Source organism: Rattus rattus, chromosome 2 (assembly GCF_011064425.1).
Source record: "Rattus rattus isolate New Zealand chromosome 2, Rrattus_CSIRO_v1, whole genome shotgun sequence".
NCBI classification, from domain to species: Eukaryota; Metazoa; Chordata; class Mammalia; order Rodentia; family Muridae; genus Rattus; species Rattus rattus.
Genome location: NC_046155.1, coordinates 8,810,809 through 8,834,532, shown reverse-complemented (window position 1 = coordinate 8,834,532; position 23,724 = coordinate 8,810,809). Strand labels below are relative to the sequence as shown.

At 45.2% G+C, this 23,724-nt stretch overlaps 1 protein-coding gene across 1 annotated transcript; it reads right to left on the bottom strand.

Moving 5' to 3' along the window:
• Positions 1 to 1,733: 1,733 nt before the first annotated feature.
• Positions 1,734 to 22,852, bottom strand: Asrgl1 (asparaginase and isoaspartyl peptidase 1). Its single transcript, XM_032891526.1, has 6 exons — positions 22,021 to 22,852; positions 9,839 to 9,981; positions 9,064 to 9,221; positions 6,914 to 7,032; positions 3,947 to 4,057; positions 1,734 to 3,016 (listed from the first exon to the last, which is right to left on the bottom strand). Exons 1-6 carry the CDS (start codon positions 22,247 to 22,249, stop codon positions 2,805 to 2,807), a joined length of 972 nt encoding a protein of 323 aa, XP_032747417.1. The 5' UTR covers positions 22,250 to 22,852; the 3' UTR covers positions 1,734 to 2,804.
• Between the last annotated feature and the right edge of the window lie 872 nt (positions 22,853 to 23,724).

Here is a 23,724-nt window from a genome sequence, read left to right as displayed (position 1 = left end):
ATATAATTAAAGGTGTGGTGGGGTGGGTGGGGGTGGGGCGCTGGGCAGCTCGACCCTTGGGCCCTGATGGCCAGTAGCAGGCCTGGGTATTGCACGGCTCTGCTTTGAGTGGAATGGAACGCTGTGACCAGGAACCCTGTCAGTTTCAAATGCTGTGTAGAGTTTGCTATTCTGAGCCAGACTTGTCTTGGGTGCCTATAAGCTGCCCATATGTTGTAGTATGCTGCCCTCTTGTGGCCTAGAGGTGCTCATACAGCTGATGGTCATTCTCTCCTGGACAGTTATTTGCTAGTTATAACATGTGGATAAAAAACGAGAACCATTTGTGATCTTCATTTAGGGAATACTTGTGGATTTCACTAGAAAACACACACTAGGGTTTTACACAAAGGGGTGGACTATCAGGTACCCCGGGACCACGCTGCTCAGCCCAAGAAGTCAGAGCAGAGTACCTACAGGTCTGCTAATCAGGGCTGCCTCCCTTGTGCATGGTAGAATGGACAAGTTCAAGATGAGACCTTCTATTTGGCTTCTCTGCGCCCCCTCCAAGATATCTAGTGACTTATTTTCTCCAAAGCGTCTCTTCTCTCTTCAGCCTCTACCATGGTCTCTGCTTAGTCCTGTTACCTTCTCTAGTTCACAGGTTGGATCAAGCCCTAGTAACTCAGAATGTGGCTACATGTGGGGACAGGACCAGCAGAGGAGGGATGGACTTAAAATGAGGATGTTGTAGGGCTGGGGAAAATCCATGTTCTGAGACCATCTCACCTTAGGCGGCCAGGCAGGGAGGTGCACATAGACAGCCTACGATCTCAGCACTTGGGAGGTTGAGGTTGAAGGACTTGGGCTATACAGTGAGACTCCATTTCAAACAAAACAAAACAAACAAAACCAAAAAACTAAAAAATAAAATCCCGCCCCCCAAAAACAGAACAAAACAAACAAAAACCCAGAAATGAAAAGCAAAAAACCACAAAAAAACAAAAAATAAAAAATCCTAACCAAGCAACAGTGCTCTCCAAAGCCCCCAACAGCCAGCTAACCAGAAACAAGCAAAACTCCATTTGTTGGATTTCCAGCGTCTAGAACTGAAAGATCACAGCTGACAATTCAGTTGCCCCCACCTGAGGAACTTATTAGGGCAGCCCCAGCAAACAAACATACACCTCGTAACAATCAGCACGGCTGCATACGAGGCCTTCAAGATTTCTAAATGCATAATCGATCTCACACTGGGTCCTGGCTACAGTTTCTGAGTCTGTCCAGAAGATCCTTATGACACACTAAGTTCTTCACTTTCATTTAATCCTCGAGTCCTAGAGGGTTTTCATAGAGGAGAAATTCTCAGATAATATTCCCAGGTCCTCTGGGTAGTGAGGAGAGGCAGCTTCAAGCTGAGTCTCAGACTCTCGGCTGCTGCTCTCTTTACCACAGCAGGTCAGGCTCACAAGAGGGCCTGGGGTCAGGACACACTGTGAACCTGAGCAAAGTGTCGGGGAGACACTCAGCCAGGAGACCGGCCGAGGCTGGGAATGGTCGTTTTGTTCCTTCCTTAACTCAGAGAAAGTTCAATGCTGCTAAAACACTCCCTACCAAATTCTACGAGGCAGGATCTACTGTCACACATTTCACCAAAAGGTCCTCTCAACTATTTTATCTGCCTGCACTAAGGGACCAAGAAGGGAGCTTGTATCTGTTCTGATCTTGGTCAATAGTGACGCCTAACCACACTCTTTTCTTTTAAAAATAATTTTATTAGTGGCACGTTAAAGTTAATCAGTTTCTTCCCAGGGAATCTCTGCTAGACTGAAAAGCTGAGCAGACACACCGCGGCAGACATACCGTTCCCAGGGTGCTGACAGGTGCAGAGTGCTCCCCACTGAGGAGACTGCTTTCTGCGTCATGCTCACCACCCTGGACATTTGATTCAGCGTGCTTGGGACTGTCCCAAAGCACTAGCAGCTACTTCTTAGTGACACACAGTGTTACCGCTCCAGCCATCTGCCACCCCACTGTTGGAAAGGCTAGGAATGTCATGTGCCCTATCAAGGCCCAGTGAGGACAACCAGGGCTGGGGCTGGCTTTTGGGAGCCAAGAAAAATTCCAGACATTAAGAAACTCCAGCGGGTTGGGGATTTAGCTCAGTGGTAGAGTGCTTGCCTAGCAAGCGCCAAGGCCCTAGGTTTGGTCCCCAGCTCCGAAAAAAAAAAAAAAAAAAAAAAAAAAAAAAAAACAAAACAAAAAAAAACCAAACTCCAATAGTCTACAGCTTGGGCAGCAAGGGAGACTCTGCAAGTGCCCAGATACGTGTTGGAGAAATCTGAGCTTTTTGGAAAGATCCACAGACAAAGAGCACCTTCTCGACCATCTTGCCCGGTGTCCTCGTGACTAAGAATAATCTCTAGCATTTGAGCTTCACCTGGACTTGGTCTTTCTTACACCTTATTTTTTTCCCCAGCCCTTCTTCCTGCACTCCCTGAGCCTAGCCTCTGCAAATTGCCATCCTCCCAATCCAGATGACACTCGTAGCTCAGAGGCAGTTCTGTGGGGTCCATATCTAACAGCTCCTTTCTGGCCTTACATGACGGTGACTGGGAAAGAAAGATTCCTTAAGGCTTCCATTTTCCCTGCTCTTGATACAGGCAGTCACCTCTCATCCCTTCAGAACCCGACCCTCAACCAAGCATTCATTGACTTACTGATCAAGGCAACAAAAGGAGGGACAGACTGCACAAGTTTTCCATGTCTACATCTAATTGATTAAGTTAGGTCTCCACAGCAGGCAGCTTGACTTCACATCCAGGCTAGCAAGGGGGCAGGTTCCTTGTCTTGGTTTCGCAAAGGTCAATGCCGGCCTGCAGCTTGCCGTTCTTCACCGCTGCCCAGGGCATGGAGGCAGAGGTCCACTTTGCCACCCAGTCTCCCGTCTTGTTGATCAAGATGAGGCCACCTAGGCCTTTGAGCTTTGACTTCATATAATCCAGTGCCAACGTAGCAGCCTCATCTACGGTCTTTCCTGAAAAGAAAAGGAGAGACTGAGAAACAGCACATGCGATAACTTTCACAGGCTCCCATGTCTGGATACCTGGACCCCAGCGGTGCCCCTGCTTTGAGACTCTGCGAAATAAGAGTGGGCTTCACTCGAGAGACACAGGTCCCTGCCCCCTGTGCTGCCTGTTTCCTGGTCCACTGAGATTGGAGCTAGCAACTCCTACACACTCTCCTGCCACAAACCTGCCCCACTGTGCTTTCCCCATCAGGAGGACCGCACTCTCTTAACCTGTGAGCCAAACAGACCTCCCTAAGGGCTTCTTGTCAGGTGTCTGGCCACATGGACAGCAAAGCAGTGCAACTCGCATGCCTCCGCTCCTTACCGGGACAGAGACATCAAGGACTGACCATGGTCTCTATTGCTTCGTCTTCTATGACGTGAAGAGAACAGCAGACAGGTACTATGTATGTGCTATGTGTGTGCCCACACCACATCACCATATGTCCCACTAGATCATGTTCTGCGTTCATCCCTCTACATAGTTTCTCACTGAACCTGGAGCTTGCTGGTTCCCCCACTCCCTGCCCCCTCCCCCCCCACTCAGCATTTGTCACCCAGCAAATCCTAGTGATTCTCTGTCTCTCCCTCCACAGTGCTGAGGTAGCTACAGGCACCCGCACAGCCATTCCTTTTTATATGTCCTTGGGGTTTTAGCTCATGCTTGTGCAGCAAGCACTCTGACACACAGAGACACTTCCTCAGCTCAGAGAGCAGTATTGCAGAGCAGCATTCTAAAGGTTCTTCTGGTCCAGAACCTATCAGGTGTTAGAAGAGTGTGAACCGCCCTGGGGTAGGGTCTGTGGCAAGTGCGGCTCCACGCACTAGGCTGGCAGTGGTCAAACCACATCATCTACTGTCTTCGCTAGCCACACACTTGCTTCACAGCCTACATACCTTGCTCTACATGGAAGAGAGCGAGTCTGGCCAGATTCACCTTCAGAATACTTTCCCCATGTCCTGTGGTTGAAACGGCTCCAAGGTTATTATCTGCGTAACCTCCAGCTCCTGCTCAAAAAGGTGACTGGTTATAACTGAGCAACAGTAGTCAAAAAGTTAAACACAAGGCTCATGTTCACAGTATTTTATCATAGAGGTGTAGACAGACCAGCGCCATATTGATGATCTGGTGATGCACAAGTGTACAAAGGCACACCCGTAAACAAAACTCTATGTAGTTTTGAAAGCATCTGTTTTTGTCTTTTTTAAAAAAAGATTTATTGGGCTGGAGAGATGGCTCAGTGGTTAAGAGCACTGACTGCTCTTCCAGAGGTCCTGAGTTCAATTCCCAGCAACCACATGGTGGCTCACAACCATCTGTAATGAGATCTGATGGCCTCTTCTGGTGTGTCTGAAGACAGCTACAGTGTACTCATATATAATAAATAAAAAAATCTAAAAAAAAATATTTATTTCATGTATGTGTCTAAAGACACTGTAGCTTTCTTCAGATACACCAGAAGAGGACATCAGACCCCATTACAGATGGTTGTGAGCCACCATGTGGATACTGGGAATCGAACTCAGGACCTCTGGAAGAGCAGTTAGTGCTCTTAACTCTCGAGCCCCTAAGAGCATCTGTTGAAAGTAGCTTAATTAGACCTGAGAGAACTATTCTGGGCTATCCATATAACAGCATCTGGAGCCAAAGTGATTTTGATTATATTTTCCCCTGGTCTTAGACTAAGCAACTCTACAGTCGTCTCTCCACCATTCCTGATCTGTCCACACAGAGCCGCCAGTCTGAGTCCCACAGTCTGGCAGGCTTCACTGCCACCCTGCTCTAGCTGGTGCAGAAGCATCACACTGACGTTGCCTTATTTCACAATGCTGGGTATTGGGGCAGCTCTCTGCTGAGGGTTAGAGTTACCTGTCTGAAAGCAGGTAACTCCATGGTTCTGGTTCTGGGAGAGTTGAGGTTAGGTAAAAAATACAAAGTCTTACAATAGGAGAAGGTGGCTTTCCCTCCAAGCTATTGCTGTGTGGTGAATCAGCTCCAATAAGGCCCTACCTTTTGGAAGTAGCTAAGTCTTCATTTTCTCTGCAGTTCTTTTAGAGTCATAAAAGGCCAGGGTAACCCATGTTTCCTAGGGTGGGCACCCCCATTTTTCGGGATGATAACTGCATTGCAGAGGAAATGTTACTGTGTACCTAGTGTCACTTACAGAATGTCCTAGGGATGCTTCCTCCTGGGGAATGCTTATCAGAAAGGTCAAGATAAGCACCTTTGGTACCCACAACCAATACAGGGAATTCAGGTCACAGAGTTTTTTCTTCTCAATACTTTACCACGAGAACTTACAAAGCCTGAACCTAATTCCTAGGCTCTGACCCTGCCTGGCTCTGCAGCCTGGTCAGATCCCAGTTGTATGCAAACTGTACTACTGAGCAGCCATATTTTGGCAGGATTTTTGCTAAGGAGCAAAAAGGAGAGTGCTTCACGAGTGTCAGGCCTCTGCCTCTGAGTTTAAAGAGGCTTCAAGCATTTCCTCCGAGGCCACTGCTGTATAGGGTACAAAGAGCTGTCAAGAGTGTAAATTATTGGGGTTGGGGATTTAGCTCAGTGGTAGAGCGCTTGCCTAGCAAGCGCAAGGCCCTGGGTTATGTCCCCAGCTCCGAAAAGAAAAAAAAAAAAGAGTGTAAATTATCACTAAGAGTAGTGTAACATATATAAAAGGTCAAGTTTTCTGCTAAAAGTATAAGCTGCTCCTTTGGGCAGATGAAAAATTTAGTTGTTTCTTGAAATATCATTCAGCTGTATGGGTTTGTGGGATTTCTGCAAGAAAGTGCAAATCTACACAGGGCAAAAGATGCCCTCCGACAGCATGCCTCCTCTTGCTTGGTGCTTGGTGCTTGGTGCTTGGTGTGTGTGTGTGTGTGTGTGTGTGTGTGTGTGTGTGTGCGCGTGCGTGCGCGCGCACAGGGCACATGTGGAGAGGAGAGGCAGATTTCCAGTATCTTTCTCTCTCCCTACCTAGTTTTTTTTTGGTTCTTTTTTTTTTTTTTTTTTTTTTTCCGGAGCTGAGGACCCGAACCCAGGGCCTTGCGCTTCCTAGGCAAGCGCTCTACCACTGAGCTAAATCCCCAACCCTTTCTACCTAGTTTTTGGAGAGAGAGTCTCTCACTGATCCTGGAGTCTGCTGGTTTAGCTACACTAGCTGGCTAGCATGCTCTGAAGATTCATTCATTTCTGCTCTCCCAGTGCTGGGTTACAGTGCAGACTGCTGTACGAGGCTTTTACATGGGTGCTGGGGATCTGAACTCAGGTCCATATGCATGCACAGCAAATACTTCCCTTGAGTCATCTCTCCAGCCCAAGTTTTCGGCTGTTCTTTTACATTGTTAATGTGAGTCACATCTGGGAAGAGGCACTCTTATGTGTTTAGCCCCTGCAAGTGAGCCCGAGGACCTGACACTGGGGCCACAGAGAAGACGGGTATGGCTGCAGCAGTCTGGGACAACTTTAGCATCCACAGAGAAGACGGGTATGGCTGCAGCAGTCTGGGACAACTTTAGCATCCTCTCTTTCACTTTCTCTCCCAAGATGTCCCCAAAATATAATCCAGAGGAAACTGATGTGCCTATTAGAAGTGAATACTTGGGGTTGGGGATTTGGCTCAGTCGTAGAGCGCTTGCCTAGCAAGCTCAAGGCCCTGGGTTCAGTCCCCAGCTCCAGAAAAAAAAAAAAAATTAAAAAATAAAAGAAGTGAATACTTTAGAGCAGTGGTCCCCAACAACCTCTTCCAACCCAAATGCCACTCCTAGAAGCTGTCACCAAGAGGGTAAAGGAAACGACACAGGAAAGGGTGTGAATCTGGTGACATGAAGGGCAAGGGAGCGGCATGAACCACCTCTTAGTCCTACCTATGCAAGGTGAGTCTCCAACTCGGCCAACCATTTTATTGACAATCCCCCCAGTAGAGGTTGCATAAGCCAAGTTCCCTTTGCAGTCCAAGGCAACAGCACCCACAGTTCCTGAGTTTCTGTCAAAGATAAGCAGAAAAGGGAAAGGGCCCCCAAGTAACACTGTCACTTAAAATCACTTACATTCCATATTGTATGTTAAGATTCTGGGCTCAAGAAAGCATTTGTTACTTATTCTACATGTCACTAGCAGGTAGATTTCCACATGGCCCTTTACACTTCTACCTTACAGAGTACAACCATCCCAGCTCTCAGGAGGCAGAGGCAGATGGAGCTCTGAGTCTGAGGTTGGTTTGGTATACAGAATGAGTTCCAAGCCAGCTAAGGTGACATAGTGAGACCCTATCACAAAAATTTATTCATTTTAATGTTTTTTCATGTTTGTTGTGGCTAATTAAACAGAAAAAAATTAAACAGCATAAGTGCTTCTTATTGAGATGGACACATGCACAAATTTAACCCTTTCAGAGATGGCCCCAATTCATTGGCTACCTTCAGAAGCTTACACTGAAACATGGGGAGGCAAAGAAGTGGACTCTTGCCATTTCAAGGGAACTTGATGTAAGTGCTTCATGGTCTAAGTACTCTAAAAGTTACTTTTTTGCTTTCTCTCTCTTCCCTAAGTCCTGTTGTTTGTATCTTCCCAAATTCCCTAAAAGTTTCATTTCTGATGTTGACAGGGGCACAGTCAGTCTTTGGGCTCAGATAGGCAAAGAAGCCTTTCTTCCTGGAGACTGCAGAGTTTTAGTGAGAGGAACAGAGGCCAGGGTTATCAGTCATGCTGAGCCAATTCTGAGTGCCAAAGCTGACCCATGCTTTCTATAATTAATTTTTCTGACCTCTCTAAGTTGCAAGATACAGGGTAAGAGGCTACTTATTTACATTTAAGAGCAGTACTGGCTGGTGCGGATGTATGGTTAGAGGAGTCTTTTTGTTTAGTGCTGGGCTCTGAGCCCAGGGCTTTATGCATGCACTAAGCGTGCACTCTACCACTGAACCACACCCTCAGCTCAGACACAATTTTCAGAAAGCAATAGGAAAGCAGCTTTGAAAATAAGCACAAGGCACTGACCCAGTAGCCTCACTGACTATAGTCCATAGATAAAAAAGCCTTAATTAAGTCTTAGTACCTGGGAAACTGAGGTAGGAGGATTGCAAGTACCAGGCTTAGCCTGAGCTATATAGTAAAGCCCTATTTCAGAGCAAGTATAAGAATAATATTATGATAATATCTCCAATCTCATAATCAGGAAAGGCATCGGATTATTATCTCAGAGACTTGCATATTATAGCTGCCTGGCTTCTCTGCCTCAGACCCACCAAAACTCTGATTCTTTAGGAAAGGGAAGCATGGGAGCTGGAGGGATGGCTCAGTGGTTAAGAGCACTAACTGCTCTTCTAGAGGTCTTGAGTTCAAATCCCAGCAACCACATGGTGGCTCACAACCATTTATAATGAGATCTGATGCCCTCTTCTGGTGTGTCTGAAGACAGCTACAGTGTATTCATATGTAATAAATAAATCTTTAAAAAGAAAAAGTAAAGGAAAACACACACGCCCTATGTGCGTGCACACACATATATGTATATATGTACACACACATATACACACACATGTATATACAAAACAAGTATGTGTGTATGTATATATATTTAGTCTGAATATATATATATACTCTGCCTAGGTTATTTGAAGGTTGGTGTCTGGTAAACTAGGGAGTTGGTAGTGTTACAGGACTGAATTCTATTCTATTATGAGCTCCTGAATCTTACTGAGCTATTATTAGGTTTTTGAGCAAGGGTCTCACTCTACAGTTCAGGCTGCCTTGAAACCTGCCCTCTCAGTCTCTGCCTCCTGCTGGCTGGGATCATGCGTATGCCTCCAAGCCTGTCTAATACTCTTCTGCTTCACTGTGTCAGAGAACCCTGCCAATCTGACCTCTTATTCACACAGGGGTATAAGTAAAGGCAAAGTTAAGAAGAGTTGCCCTCCCCCAGAGTTTCAGTTCCTCAGGGAACAGAGGTGAGTGGACACTGCCAAACTCTCCAGCTGTTCTGACTGCAAAAGTCTGGGTGTTTCTTGGAACTTACTTAGGGCAGTCAGCTTTCTGCGCCCCCTTCTCAAGCTTCTCTTTCTCCAGGTGCTTCTTGGTTCTCTCCGTTATCAGTTTTTCGGCAGGAGTCTTTGGAATCCCCATGTCTGCTGCAAATTTCTCTGCACCACGGCCCGTCAGAAAGCAATGAGGAGTCTAAGCCAGGGTAGGAAGGGACAGAGAAGGTGTATTTTTTTTTTTTTTGACACACACACCTGTTCTATGGTGTGGAAATAGTTACTATATTTTTAGTGTTAAAAGGCCCTGAAGTGGGCTGGAGAGATGGCTCAGTGGTTAACAGCAACTGACTGCTCTTCCAGAGGTCCTGAGTTCAAATCCCAGCAACTGCATGGTGGCTCACAACCATCTGTAAAGGGATCTGATGCCCTCTTCTGGTGTGTCTGAAGACAGTACAGTGTACTTACATAGAATAAATAAATAAATAAAAAAAAAAGGCCCCAAAGTGAAAGTTGAACTAGATCCTCCCCTTTTTTTCTCCTTGTTGGTGGTCAACCTCAGAGACTTGGTGAGCCCTAGGGATCTGTCACTGAGCTGTGCCCCCAGCTGGCCTAAGAAGGCCAGGACATAACAAAGTCAGCATGTGTCACCCAGCTAGTCCTAACAGGACCAAAGCCATGGCTGACTCCAGTGGCATTATGCTTGGCCCTGTGCATGTTTAGAACAGCGATCTGCAGCACCGTTCAGTCTGGCCTGCTCACCCAGACGTCCGGCAGTGCCAGCTTCTCAGGAAGCACTGCTTCCAGCACACGTACCTTTTCCATAACAAGCCGTGCAAGTTTAACAGGATTTGCGATACAGCGCACGGCAGACACTGCTCCTGCAGATAGGTCCTTCCCATCCATGATACTAGCATCCATCTCAACATCACCATCTGCATTCAGGACAGACCCACAACCTAGTCCAAGAGGAAGTTGAAAAGCTAGAGTGAAAAATTTATAAACAACTCCAGATTTTCTACTAACCTACCTCTTTCAACACACCTTCTGTTCTACTGTAGACGAACACTGTACAAACACATCTGACTTGGTACCTATTGGTTTGGATATGGTTTGTCTCCTACAGGTCCCTAGGACTGTAACATTGATCTAGGGGAGCCTTTAATAAGAGGTGGGCTTAATAGAAGATAATTAGGTCAGAGCACTCTACCTTCATGCATATGAAGGTCTTATATGAATAGATTATTCTCAATCCAATAAAGGTCATCTATAAAACTCTGCAGGCAATATCATACTTTATAGTGAGAGCCTGAGTGCTTCTCTGTAGCTAGCAACCAACAAGGATGTTTGCTCTCATTACTCTTACTGAGTCACACCGTTGAACGGCCTAGCCACTACATTATATTGGAGATACACTATGGGCTGGTGTGTTGGCAGATACGTGTAAGCTCATGCAACCTTGGCACCCGTGAGGCTGTCACAGGAGGACTACATGCTAGAAGTGAACCTGGGTTACACAATGAGTTCCAGGCCAGCTTGAGCTGCACAGTGAGAGCTTGTCCCCTCAAAGACAGCAAAGTATGAAGACTAAATGCTATAAAAAAAGAGGTCAGGAGACTGGGGGTGGGGTGGGGAGGGGGAAGAGGATTAGGGGGAGTTGGAGAGGGAAGAAAGAGGGCAATGGGGGAGAAAAACAGGCATGAAAATGTCAAAACAGAACATGTTATTATGTGTAATTACCATATGCTAATAAAAGCTTAAAAAAACCAAACAACCCAAAATTTCAGTTTAAAGCAATCCAGGGCAGGCAGGATGACTCATCGGTGAAACCATTTCCCATGGAAGCCACAGGAACCAAGTTCCATTCCTATTTCTAGAACCCACAGTGGAAGGAGAACTGACCTCTGAAAACTGTCTTTTACTCACATGCCATGGCACATGTCTCTCTCTCTCTCTCTCTCTCTCTCTCTTTCTTTCTCTTTCCAGAGCTGGGGACCCAACTCAGGGCCTTGCGCTTGCTAGGCAAGCGCTCTACCACTGAGCTAAATCCCCAACCCCCCCCCCCACAAATACGCTCTCACATATAATAAAAATGAGTTTGTTATAAAAGTGACCTAGTCTTTACTTCTTTTCATAACAACCAAAGATTGTTGTTTCATAACAACCATGTATTGTTTCATAAGCAAACGACACAGACAACTTCCTTAATCTGCAACTGGTATGAATTAATAAGAAAGAACTGTCAAGAGAAAGAATAAAGATCTTGTGCAAACTGAGCAAGTGGTACACAGTAGACAGGGTTAGCTAGGTGAGGATGGCCTACAGAGCCACTGGCACCTAACAAAAGATTTAACACCTAATTTACTGGAGCCCTAAGAGCAGGGAGGGGAAGCCTAGGGCTGAAAAGCATTCAAGGAAAAGATAACTGGAAACTGTTTACATTTGACAAATGGGCTAAAATTCAAGGGGCCCAGCAAACCCCCAATACTATTAATACAATACAGGGAAATTCACAGTAGGACATCATGATCAATATAAAAATGTCTTGAGGGGCCATGGATGGTGGAGTGCTTTGCAAGGGTTCAATCCCAAGCACTAGAAAAACAGTCTTGAAAGTAGCAAGAAAGAAATGACACCTTACCTATAGGGGAAAACCAATTATAATGACAAAGGATTTCTCAGCAGAAACCATGGAGGCCAGAAAGAGACAGCATTCCCAAGGACTGAAAGAAAAGAACTATCAAATCAGAATTCTGTGTCTATCAAATACCCACTCATACATGCTTATGAAGTTTAGATTGGACTAGTCTGTTCCGGCTGCTCTAACAAGACAACCCAGGCTGGGATGCTTACACAACAAAAAGTTATTTCTCAATCTGCAGACTGGAAAGCTCAAAGTCCAAGTGACTGAAAGGTTGACCATTTTTCTGAGTTTGGCTTGTAGGTCCATGGTTACTATTTCACTATGCATTCCAATAGTCTGTCCTTGTGCCACAGTGGGAGGTGACTCTAGTCAGTCAGTGACTATTCTGTGTGTGCTCTGATGGGTGTAGGCATTGTACACCATGGTGGAGGCGAGGGGCCACTTTGGGTGTCTGTTCTCACTTTTCATCTTGTTTTAGACAAGTGTTCGTCACCGTGCACACCAAGCTGTTTGGCCAATGAACATCTGATGATTCTCCTCATGCCACCTCCCATTGTGTAACAGGAGTGCTGATATTACAGATGTGGTCTACTGTGGATCTGTGTATGTTCTAGGGATCCAAATTTAGGTTCTCACAATTGAGCACTTTATTCGTGGAGCCATCCCCAGCTTTTTAAAAAAACTTGTTTCATGTGTGTGGGTGTTTTTTCCGCATGTATGTCTGTGCACCAAGTATGTGCCTGGTGCCCTTGAAGGCTAGAAGAGGTTGTCCCCTAAAACTGGAGTGTTTATAGACAGTTGTGAGCTGCCATGTGGGTGCTAAGAATCAAGCTCAGGTCCTCTGGAAGAGAGCCAGTGCTCTAATCATTGAACAATGTCTCTAGTCCCTTTGATTCTTTTTGTAAGGATACTAATCCAATTAGAGCAGAACTCTGTCCCATGCCCTCACTCAATGCGAACAATTTCCTTAGTGGCTCCATTTCCAGATACTGGCACAGTGGGGAATCCTGGGTTCAACACTAGAATCTGTAGGAACGCAAACGTGGGTACAAACACTGAGTCTACAATACAGATGGAGGAACACAGATTCTGTTGCCAGAGCACCTAAGTCAGTAGAGTGGCTAAGAGAGGCATCGAAGTGGAGAGGCAATGGCAGAAGGGAGAATCCTGCAAAATCAAGATGGAAGGCCCAGCTGCCCAGAGAGTGAACACACAGGCAAATACAGCCTTTGGCAACAAGTAGAAGAAATGTATTCTAAGTATCACCACTTCAATTTTCAGACTCCACTTAATCATAGGGGGAAACTAAATTCACGGTCCCAGGCCGTAGGGGAGCTGGGGACTTCCCAATGTCTGAACAGCTTCTGCAGGAAGGAGACGGTTGTCTGAGTCCAGCCATCTCAGGGACAGCTTCTCCATCTTGCTGGCAGGGTCACACTAAGTTCACGTTCCCCAGCCCAGGAACCAACTTTTACCCTAATTAGTGGAAAGATCCTTGCTCAACCCCTTATGTCAAATGTGATTGGACAATGTTACAGTCCTCCCTGCTCTGCCTTGCTTTATGAATTAGTTTATCCTTCAAATATGCTGTACAGTGCCCTTTCAGGGTGGTAGTTCAGCTTCTGGGGCCACTCTGAACCCCGATTGGTCAGTAGCACTTGATTACAATAAACTCTTGTCATCTGCATTGACTTGATGTCTGAGTTGTGTCAGGTTTAAGTGGACCCCTTGACACAGCGGGCTTGCCTTCTCCTCTTTGGTGTCTTAGTTTATGTTTGGTGGTTGTTGCAAAAATGACAAGATCCTGAAGTTGTTCCCAGTGTTCACAGAAAGGAAAACTGAAAACAACTGTCAGGTGGAACTTATCACAACTAATCACAAAAAAGGTAAGAGGTCTATGTTTTGCCTCCATTGCAAAAATGGTTTCTTATTGGTAGCAGTTAGTTATATACATAGAATAGGGCAAAGTCCTCAAGTTCTCCACAACTCAAAACTGTCGAGAAAGTAAAACAGACTTCTAAAACCAATGCTCAAGCAACAGACAGAGGAGTAAAGACCAGATAGGAAAATGAGGGTAAATAGACCCAAAAACATAATAGCTGATATGTATAAGCCCTTATCAGTAGCTATATAAAATGTAAGTATTCCAAACGGACTCATTGAAAGAAAGTGTGGTTTGATTTTTTTTTTTTTGGCCCAACTGGGAGAAAATATCTACAGACCAAATTAATGTATGTAATAAAAGATATCTGTCAAGAATATATTAACTCATGAAACTTTGTAGTAAGGGGAAAACACTTAAAAATGATAAAACACGTTTAGCAGATACACCAGCAGTTTGTTCCTATCAGAAACTGGTAAATATGTTCCCCAAAGTTTACTGGCTGCTCTGACAGGCACGTGGGATGCTGTGTGGTGAGACCAGGTCCTGAATCTGTAGGACTAACCAGTCTGAGCTCTCAAATGACTGGTGGCCTGTTGTCCCGTCGGCTACCTGCAGGCTTGCTAAAGTTAAAAGCCTGTATACTGGTAACATACTCCCAGCTGTTATGCTATCACATCAAAACCAGCTAGACATCATGTGACATTCCAGGTGACCTGGGCATCATTCTAATCTTCTGATGATAGAAACATACACCTACAGGAGTCATGGCAGATGGAACTATGTCCAAATTAGGAAGACAAGAAGTGGCGGCCTGGTTCGTGAAGATCTCTCTTCTCTGTGAAAAGTTATGACAGCATGCATTGCCCCATACCCTAGCCTGGCCTTAATAAAAGCCCACTGGAATTTTTCCTCAGGAAGAACCACGCCTCTAGAGCATGAAATGTCTTTCTACACTCACTGGTCATTCAATACCCCACAACTGTTTGCTTATTTGCACGTGGCACCAAGCAAGAAAGGAACCTGCAGACTCAGTGGCAGGATTTTATTTCGGCCTTGGCAGGTAAGTGTCAGAATGGACAAAGCCTTGCACTGGTACCCTCTTGCCTGGCTGATCTGCTTGTTGTTGCTTTGTTTTATTTTGAGACAAGGTCTCTCTACATAACACTAGATGTCCTGGAACTCACCGTGTAGACTAGACTGGCCTCAGATCCACAGAGATCCACCTGCCTCTGCCTCCTGAACGCTGGGCTTAAAGGTGTGCATCACTGTGTCTGGCTTAGCCCATCATTACCAGTCTTTGTTATTTACTTTATAAAAAATGAAGAATTCCCATGAATTTTTTTGGCCACCAGAAAAATGACTGATGCCTGAATAGGAAGCCCAGTTTGTAGCCACATTGGGTAGAAGTATGAATAACACAGGGACTCATATTGGTGATTCATGTCTGCAGTAGGGGGAAGTCTTGTAAAATTGAGCCTTTAATATGTGCTGAGTGTATACGGACTCCAGGTGGGCCAGTGGTTCTCAGCCTTCTAATGCTGTGACCTTCTAACCTCATGTTTTGGTGACCTCTCACCATAAATTATTTCACTGCTACATCATAACTAATTTTGCTACTGTTATGAATCTTAATATAAATGTCTGGTATGTAGGATATCTGATATGTGACCTCTGAGATTGAGAACCACTGAGATAGAGTTGTAGTTGATTGTAGGACATGTGATTGAGGCCCAGAGTGTTAGAGAATTAGTGATATTAAATCCCGCTTTATGCCATATGGTGAGGGCAGATGTAAGACGTGGCCTGCCTGCCTGCCACCACACCATGAGGCACAAAGGGACTGGAGAAAGCCACTGCAATGTACAAGTATGTGATGGAGAGATGAGAGATGAGAGATGAGAGATGAGAGAGAGAGAGAGAGAGAGAGAGAGAGAGAGAGAGAGAGAGAGAGAGAGAGCGAACTGAACAGTTTAAGCATTATGAAGAGAGGTGGTGCTGACTCAAGGGTAGAGGGGAAGAGCTTGATGCGAGTCCTCTGCTACCTGAGGCTACAGTGAAGTCTTGGCCTATCTGCTGTGAGGGCCATGTCTGGATCTGTAGCCAGGCAGCAAAAGGCTTCTGTGCCAAAGTCTGTGACTCATATTATCACCACAGGCTGTGTGGACATTCTTGGTCTGGGCTGCTACATGGGACCATGTTGATGTTTAAGGGCTATGCAGAGTCAGCCCCAACCCTAACTGGCTGTGGCACTTGGGAGAGCTGGTCCTGTACCTTACACTGGGCAGCAGAGCTGGCCCTGGTCGGAGGAGGGTAGGCCTGGGAGTGAGGAGTGGGGGCGCCGGAAAGCAGGAGAGGCCCTGCCCCTTGCTAGCTTTGGCACTGGGTGACCTAGTTGGGGCAGTGCTGGAGAGCTCACTCTGGTGCTGCGGGTGCAGGACAGCTGGCAGGCTGACCAACCCAGCTACCACCCAGGCCCAGATCCAGGGCTTTGAGTCCGTCCACTCCAAAGTCTACCACGTTTATGATCTACTGGAGCCTGTGAGAGGGGAGGTCCTGCAGATCCAAAGCTTCAGGCTCTCCATGACACAGGGCAACAACAGGAATTCCTCTGAGAGGAATCTGAGAAGCCAGAGGCCTTGAACCAGACCAATGACTCACTGTAATGAACATTTGCAAGTGAAGATGTTTGGGGCACACTGTGACACACTATAGCTTCTACAATGAGATGATCTCTTTCATTTTATTTTTTATTTTATTTCATTTTTGTGTTTTATTTTCTTTTTGGGGGGAGGTTGCAAGGGCAGAGGGTAGATATGAAAGAACAGGAAGATGAGTAGAATTGGGGTACATGATGTGAAATTCACAAAGAATCAATAAAAAGTTAAAAAACAAAAGAAAAACAAAACAACAAAAGAAAAAACAAAACAAAACAAAACAAAACAAATCCTGCTTCAGTTTGGAGAGATGGCTCTGTGGTTAAGAGCACTGGCTACTCTAGCAAAACATCCAGGTTTAATTTTTAACATTCTTATGGTGCTGCCCACTGTCTATAAATTTCGTGCCTAGGTGGTGCAACACCTTCTTCTGACCTCTGAGGGCACCAGGCATGCATGAAGTGCACAAATATACATGCAGGGAAACACTCATACACATAAAGTACAAATAAAAACCACAGAAAAAAACCAAACCAACCAACCAACCAACCAACCAAAATACCAAAACTTTGCTACATATTGGGGGAGGGGAGGCAGAGTGTTCCATAAATGTAGAAAGGGAAAGTTTTTCCAATATATTTTTCCAATGATATGTACACAACATTGAAACTTGATACACATTTTGAAGCACACAAAATTTTATTCATGACCAAAATCTATCTAAAATTTTAAAAGATAACCAAAAAGAAAATGTTTAGGCGTTTATTCTTTAAGCTATGACAGAAAATGCATTTTTTAAAAAAAGATTTATTTTATATATATATCGTTCTGCCTGCATGTATACCTGCAGGCCAGAAGAGGGCACCAGATCTCATTACAGATGGTTATGAGCTAACATGTAGTTGCTGGGAATTGAACTCAGGAACTTTGGAAGAGCAGACAGTACTCTTAACCTCTGAGCCATCTCTCCAGCCTGAAAATGCATTAGTTACAACAACAAAAATGGATACATTGTGTTTCTGTACAATCAAGAACAAGCGCGTGATGGAGTAAGAATTCTCACATCACTGAGTGGAAGAGAGACCACTAACACTGGTGGACTGAAGCCAGGATGGATCCTGAAAGGCTATATGCTCTCAGGTTCAGATTTTATTTTCATTTTAAACTATAAAAACCACAATAAAAAAGTAATGGAAAAAAAGGCCACAGGCTAAGTGAGATTTTACAGAGACAAGTATGGCAGCCAGCAGGTTGTTAAGGGCAACGACACATTGTTTCAGCTAATTCTCCAGGTCATTCTGTTCCAGGCAACAAGTGAAATCATGCTTGGCAAACCGCAGTTCAGGCGGTGCTGTAAGCGAACCACTAAATAAACCAATGTATCCCTATCTAATAACTAGTCTCTCTACTTTACTCAACCTCACATTCTTAGAAAGACATTCACAAGGAACAGAGAAGATAAGGCAGAGTTGGGAGGAGCCATTTTCGCTGATCACATTCATATGTTTGACAAAAAATTTTTATCTTGAATATAAAAAGAATCCCCAGAACTCTTCAGAAGTTCAGAAAATTAATCTAACAAGAATAGACGAAGGGCTTTGTTGACTAGATACTCTCCCCTGCCCTCCAACAAGTGTTTAACATCATTAATGGTTTTGGGAAATGCAGACTAGCACTACATCACAGGTCTACTTTGATTATTAGGCCGGCTAAAGTAAAAGACGAAACAAAACAAACAAAACCCATCAGTGTGTTTGTGTGCTCCAGGACATGGGAGAAGGATTCACAATCACAGAGTCTGGAAGTTCCTAATATACTTAAGTTAAATATGCTCTTGTCATACAAGACCACAACCTTTATTGAATGCCTGAGAAGTAAAACTTGCATTCAAGTAAAAAAAAAAAAAAAACCAACAAAACAAAACCAAAACTCTACTTGTGTTTACAGAGATTTAATGCACTGCCGGGTGGCCTGTGCTCAGCTGGTGAACAGCCTGCTGTCAGTGGTGGGACATCTACTGGGAGGGCCCAGCTTTTGACTCTGTAATACAACACTGTAGTCTCACTCAAGAGCCACACAATTTGAGTTAAAAAAAAATTTGTGAAAATACAGGTTTTAAGTAAGTTTGTTGGGCTCCCTCTGTCTGTGCTATTGGAATACTGTTAGCTCTCAAAGGGTACAGTCATTGACCCCATGTAAGCAGAGCCCACATGGAACAATCGCAAGGTTAGCAGATCATAAGGTTCCATTGTGACAATGGCAAAGGCAAAACCACAACAGGCTCAGGAGACAGCTGCTAGTGGAGTCGAGGGCTGTATGAAGCAGCCTCAAAGGGCGTGGACAACGGGGCTTTTTAATCTTCCGTGCAGCAGTGATTATTATACTATGTGCTTGCCACAGGCAGAACTATACATTGGGGAGAAGTTTGTTGCACGTAAATATATGGGATTAAAAACATCATTAAAACTGTATGGGATTCTGATAGAGACTTCTAAATTTGACAACACCTCAGAATCACCTGGAAGTTTCAAAACAAAGGCAAGAAAATCAATTCCTAGCCCAATATTCATAAGTATTTTCATCTTGGTTATCTTCTAAAAATTTTAGATATCTTTGGTTAGAAATACACTTTTGTGTGTTTCATAGTGTGTGTCAAGTTTCAATGTTTCATATGTATCACTGAGAAAACATGTAGGAAAGAACAGTGTTTCCCTTCCTTTACTCTCGGAATACTCTGGCCCTGTACTATGTAGCAGGACATTTTCTCTTTGTTTTGTCTCTTTATTGGATTTTATGAGTACGAGCGTTTGCCTGTGTATCTCTGTCCATCTCATGCAAGTCTGGGGCCCTCAGAGGTCAGAGAAAGAGTCTGAACCAGAAATGGAGTTTATTGACAGTTGTGAGCCACCATGGGATACTTGTATCTTATAAAGAACTTACGAATGTTAATCATTACTGTAGACATTGCAAAGAATTAAAAAGCAGATAAGGAAAACAATCTTGTTATCTCAAAGGCTCTGACAGGCTATCAAACCAAATTGTAGCAAAAGTCAAGTAAACACAACTCCTGTGAAAGCAAAATGCAATTATTTACTTGCCCATTTGAGTACATTTTTAAAGAATATTTTTAAGTTAGGTGTGGCAGCCTGTGCCTGTAGTTCCTGCTACTCAGGAGGCTGAGGTGGGAAGATCATTTGAGCCTCAGGAGTTTGAGGCCAGCTACGGAAAACGCCAGACTCCATCTCAAATCAATAAACGAACAAAAATAAAAATAAATCTAGCACAGCATCTAGAAGCTCATTTTTACAGTGTTACTTTTCAATGAGTTAAGTATTAAGGAATAAGCTCTAAATATAAAACCAAGTTCACATTCAAACATGAACAGAAACACAGATGACAGAGTTTACAAATGCAAGGAACTCTTATCGGAACCCAGTGTCAGGGTTTTGAAGATTTCAATTAATTACCCAGTGGATCTTAGCAGAGGTCACTGGGATACTGCTTCTAGTGACCACAGCTGGAAACAGCAGCTGGGAAAGACAGAGTCCAGGTGCTCTCGTCTTCAGGCATCTGGAAGTGGGAGACCACAGAAAGGCAGCCTTGGGAAGCAGCTGCAGCAGGTCCCTGATCTGTATTCTTTCAACTAGTGTGGAGGAAGGGCCCTGTTAGGTTATGGAGCATACCAGAAGGATCCTTTTAGGTTAGAGGTCACCAGAGACCTAACTGAACTAGCCTCTTCAAGGAAAGGTTCTGCAAGTCTAGTCTGTCTGGAAGTCTAGAAACCACCACGAGACTGACCCTGGGCTCCAACTGCCTATGTAGCAGTGAATAGCCTTGTTGGAAGCCTGCTACCAGTGGAAGGGGAAGCCCTTGGTCCTGCCAAGGTTGGACTCCCCAGTGTAGGGGATTGTTGGGGGGATGGTAATAGGGGGTGGATGGGGAGGGGAACACCTATGTAGGAGGGGAGGGATTAGAGGGCCGATGGACAGGAAACTGGGAAAGGGAATAACATTTGAAATGTAAATAATACCCAATTTAATAAAAATGGAAGAAAAAAGGAAAGAAAGAAATCACTATGAAAGTGAACTGTAATGTCTCATCCATAGGTAGGTAGATCTTTCAGTAAGTATCAGAGTGCCTAACAAAGTTAAAGAGACAGAGCAAACAGCTCCCCACGGCTGCAGCTGTCCTACTTCCAGATGCCTGAAGATGAGTAGTGCCGAAAACCAGGAGGTCAGAGATTGAGCGGCTGCAGTGGGACTGGTAACAGCAGAATCTCTGCCTGGACTCGGTCCTTCCCATCTGCGCTTTCCAGCTGAGGTATCCCAGTATCCCAGAAGCCTCTGCTAGAATCCTCTGGGCAGATATGTGATGATTAATTGCTTAAGATAGCCTGATTTTTTCCCTGAGGACAGATGGTGTGTGGGTGGTACAGCTCTAAAAAGTATTTTAATCTTAAGATCTTAGGTTTTCTATTTTAAAACAAAAGAAATGAATGTTTTCCCAGTAAATTAATCTGCAGTGTTCTGAGAGATAAGAAAAATAATTATTCTTACTTCACAGCACTATAATCTTCTGAATTTCTTAGACAATGGCTACCTGTGACATGTAGACACATTAACTAGTGATTATTATTCTAGAGCATGGCCAAAATAATCCATTCTGATTGCATTTATATGGCTTTTAGGAAACACAACCTCATTTCTTTTGAAGGAAGGAGGGGAAAGAGCTTTGGAGTTTCCCTCAGCACCTCCCTTCTGAGAGTGATGTGTGAGTCCCCTCTCTTGTCACGCTTTGGCAGACACTGACCTTCTGACACTAGCCACCTGGAGTCTGATCCCACTGGTTAAAGGGTTTAGTTCCACAAGATTGCTTCCTTACTTCAGATGTCAATTTTTAAGTAATAGGTCCTCTCTAACTTCTGCCAGACAACTGTTGCAAGCCAGTCTCTTAAAACTCCTGCTAGGGCTTCATTTTCTGGAGCAGTTCATAGAACTCAGACGTATTGCTAGTGTGTTCTATAAAGGAGGCAGTTAACAGTCAGATGAAGAAACACACACAGGTCAGGGGCTGGAAGGGTGCTGGCTCTATGTTTGCTGTGGCGCTGGGACTGACATATGGCCATACTCACCAATGTGGAGGTTCTCCCATTCCCAAAAGTCAGGGATGGTTTTTGGATTGCTTGATTGTGGGGGGCCCTTTCTCTTTTCCCGAAGATGAAAGGGACAGTGAACCCCAAGTTTCCACTTAAGGCTTGGTCTGTAAATTGATCAGTTTCCACCTAGAGACCTATCCAGAGTCAATTTACTAGTGAGAGAGATGATTTAAGGACTTTATTGTTTATCAGGGACCACATACTGTAATAAAGGATTCTCCCAGCACCTGTTTCAAAATTTTTGAGCCTAATTTGGGAGAGGCAGAGGGGTAGAGGGAGGGAATGAACACAGAGTTCTTAAAATTGAAATGACTACATTTTATGTAAAGTCTACCCCAAGGCCCACAAATACAAAAATGTACACTTTCGAGGCCAGCACTTGGGAGGCTGAGGCTTGAAGATTGTGTTTGAGGCTATGAAGGGAGATGCCTGGCTTTTGTTATTAAATTCTTAGGGGGCAGGCTAAATAAACGGTGAATTAGCAGACTTAAAAAAAATTCTCAGAACAAGTTGCTTAGCGCAAAATGAGGAACTTCAGCACTGCATCTTGCTCTAGAGTACTGTTTGACCACAAAGCTGGTTAGACTAAAGGATACCGCGTCTTTGTGGACCGGTGCTTGTTCTGATTTGGCATTATTCACTAGGCAAAGCATAATTTACCTGCGTTGAACTCCGGGTCATTTTCCAGCATAGTCACGGCTCCTTCCACAGCATCTACTGCGCTCCCTCCAGCCTTGAGGATGTTATAGCCCTCAGTTGCAGCTTTGGCAATGCCCTCGCTCACCAGTTCTTTCCGGCCGGGTGAGATGTTGCTTGCTCCACCACCATGGACTACCACCACGAGACTCACATCGATGGGGGCTAGGCACCAGGAAGAGGCAAGTGTCATTTCGAACCGGTCCAAGAGAACGGACCCAAGTGAGCAGCGGCGACAAAATGGTTTGTATTTCCCCTCCTGTTCAGTGAGAGTTTTGCCGGAAAAGCCCAAAGCGACCCATGACCCCCAGCATTCCTCCCCATGCTCTCCCACTCCGACCCCCGGGGCAGAGCATGGGGCATCTTTGCCTCAGAATGCCGGTGTCAAGACTCCGAGCCGCGCTTGTGCCACAGCGCTAACCCTCAGCCTCAGTTTCCCCGGAGAACACCAGCCTCTGTTTCGTGTTGGGTCGCCGGTACAGAGGACGCATGTATCAGAGCTCTAGCCCTCCTGCCAGGACTCTCTCTGTGCCTCAGTTTCCCGGGGTCCATGCTCCCTGTTCTAGTTCCCTCCACGGAGGGTCCGGGTTACCCTGAGGACTAGACTTCCCAAGCTCCTCGTCTTTGGTAACTCCTACATTTTTGTTTTTGCTTCCTTTCCCATACCTCGGGGTGGCGCCGGGGCTGGGTCGCGGCCGCACAAAGAGGGGCGGGCGGTCGCCATGATGTCAAACTGGCCAAGACACTGGGCAGCAAACCGCTGCGGCCGCAACCGCTCCGCCGGCAACGGTTCCGCGCTTGCGCACGAGGGTGCCCCCCCCGCCCCCCGGGGCACAGCTGAGTTACCGTAAAGCCCGGGGGTCCCTGGCGCTGCGCACCAGCATCCAGGAACTCCAGATCTAGAGTAACACTGCTTTTTTACTCTTCTACCTCCCTAGTAGCACGCGGAATCCTTTGCTTTGAAATTATCGTATGTTCTTAAGTCTTGCTAGTTAGAATTCTACACTGAAACTCATTCCCTTTAATTTCCCCATCCTAATTTTTCGGAAGAGCAGAAAATAAAGTATACAATCACCTCTAATTTGCCAGGTTCTGTTCCTTAGATGCTCTGAGAGCCCCCCGAAAATCCCAGCTCCCCGCCCCCCCAAGTCTAGGGATTCCAGCTCTAAATCCCTTCATCTCTCAGTGCCCTCTTTTTGTTGATATTTCTTCTTCCCCTGCTTCCAGCATTCGCTAAAGTCGTGGCAGCAGGAATAGAAGAACAAACACTTTGTATTCACCAAACAGATCCTAGATTGTAGTTTTGTGTCAACCCCCCCTTCACCCCCGGAGCTGAGGACCGAACCCAGGGCCTTGCACTTGCTAAGCAAGCGCTTTACCACTGAACTAAATCCCTAACCCTCTAGTTTCGTTCTAATAGTCAAAGATGGAGAATAGATCACCCAGATGCGCATCTACAGATTTCTGTAGCAGTGACACATGGGAAAGATGCCCTGCTTTATTATTTAAAGCAGTTTTATTTATTTTATTTGTTTTTTTTATTTAATTATTAATCATTCTATTCGTTTACATCTCAAATGATATCTCGCTCCCAGGTTACCCCTCCACCAGTTTCCATCCCCCATCCACCCATCCCCTCCCCTTTGCCTGTATGAGAGTACGCCCCCA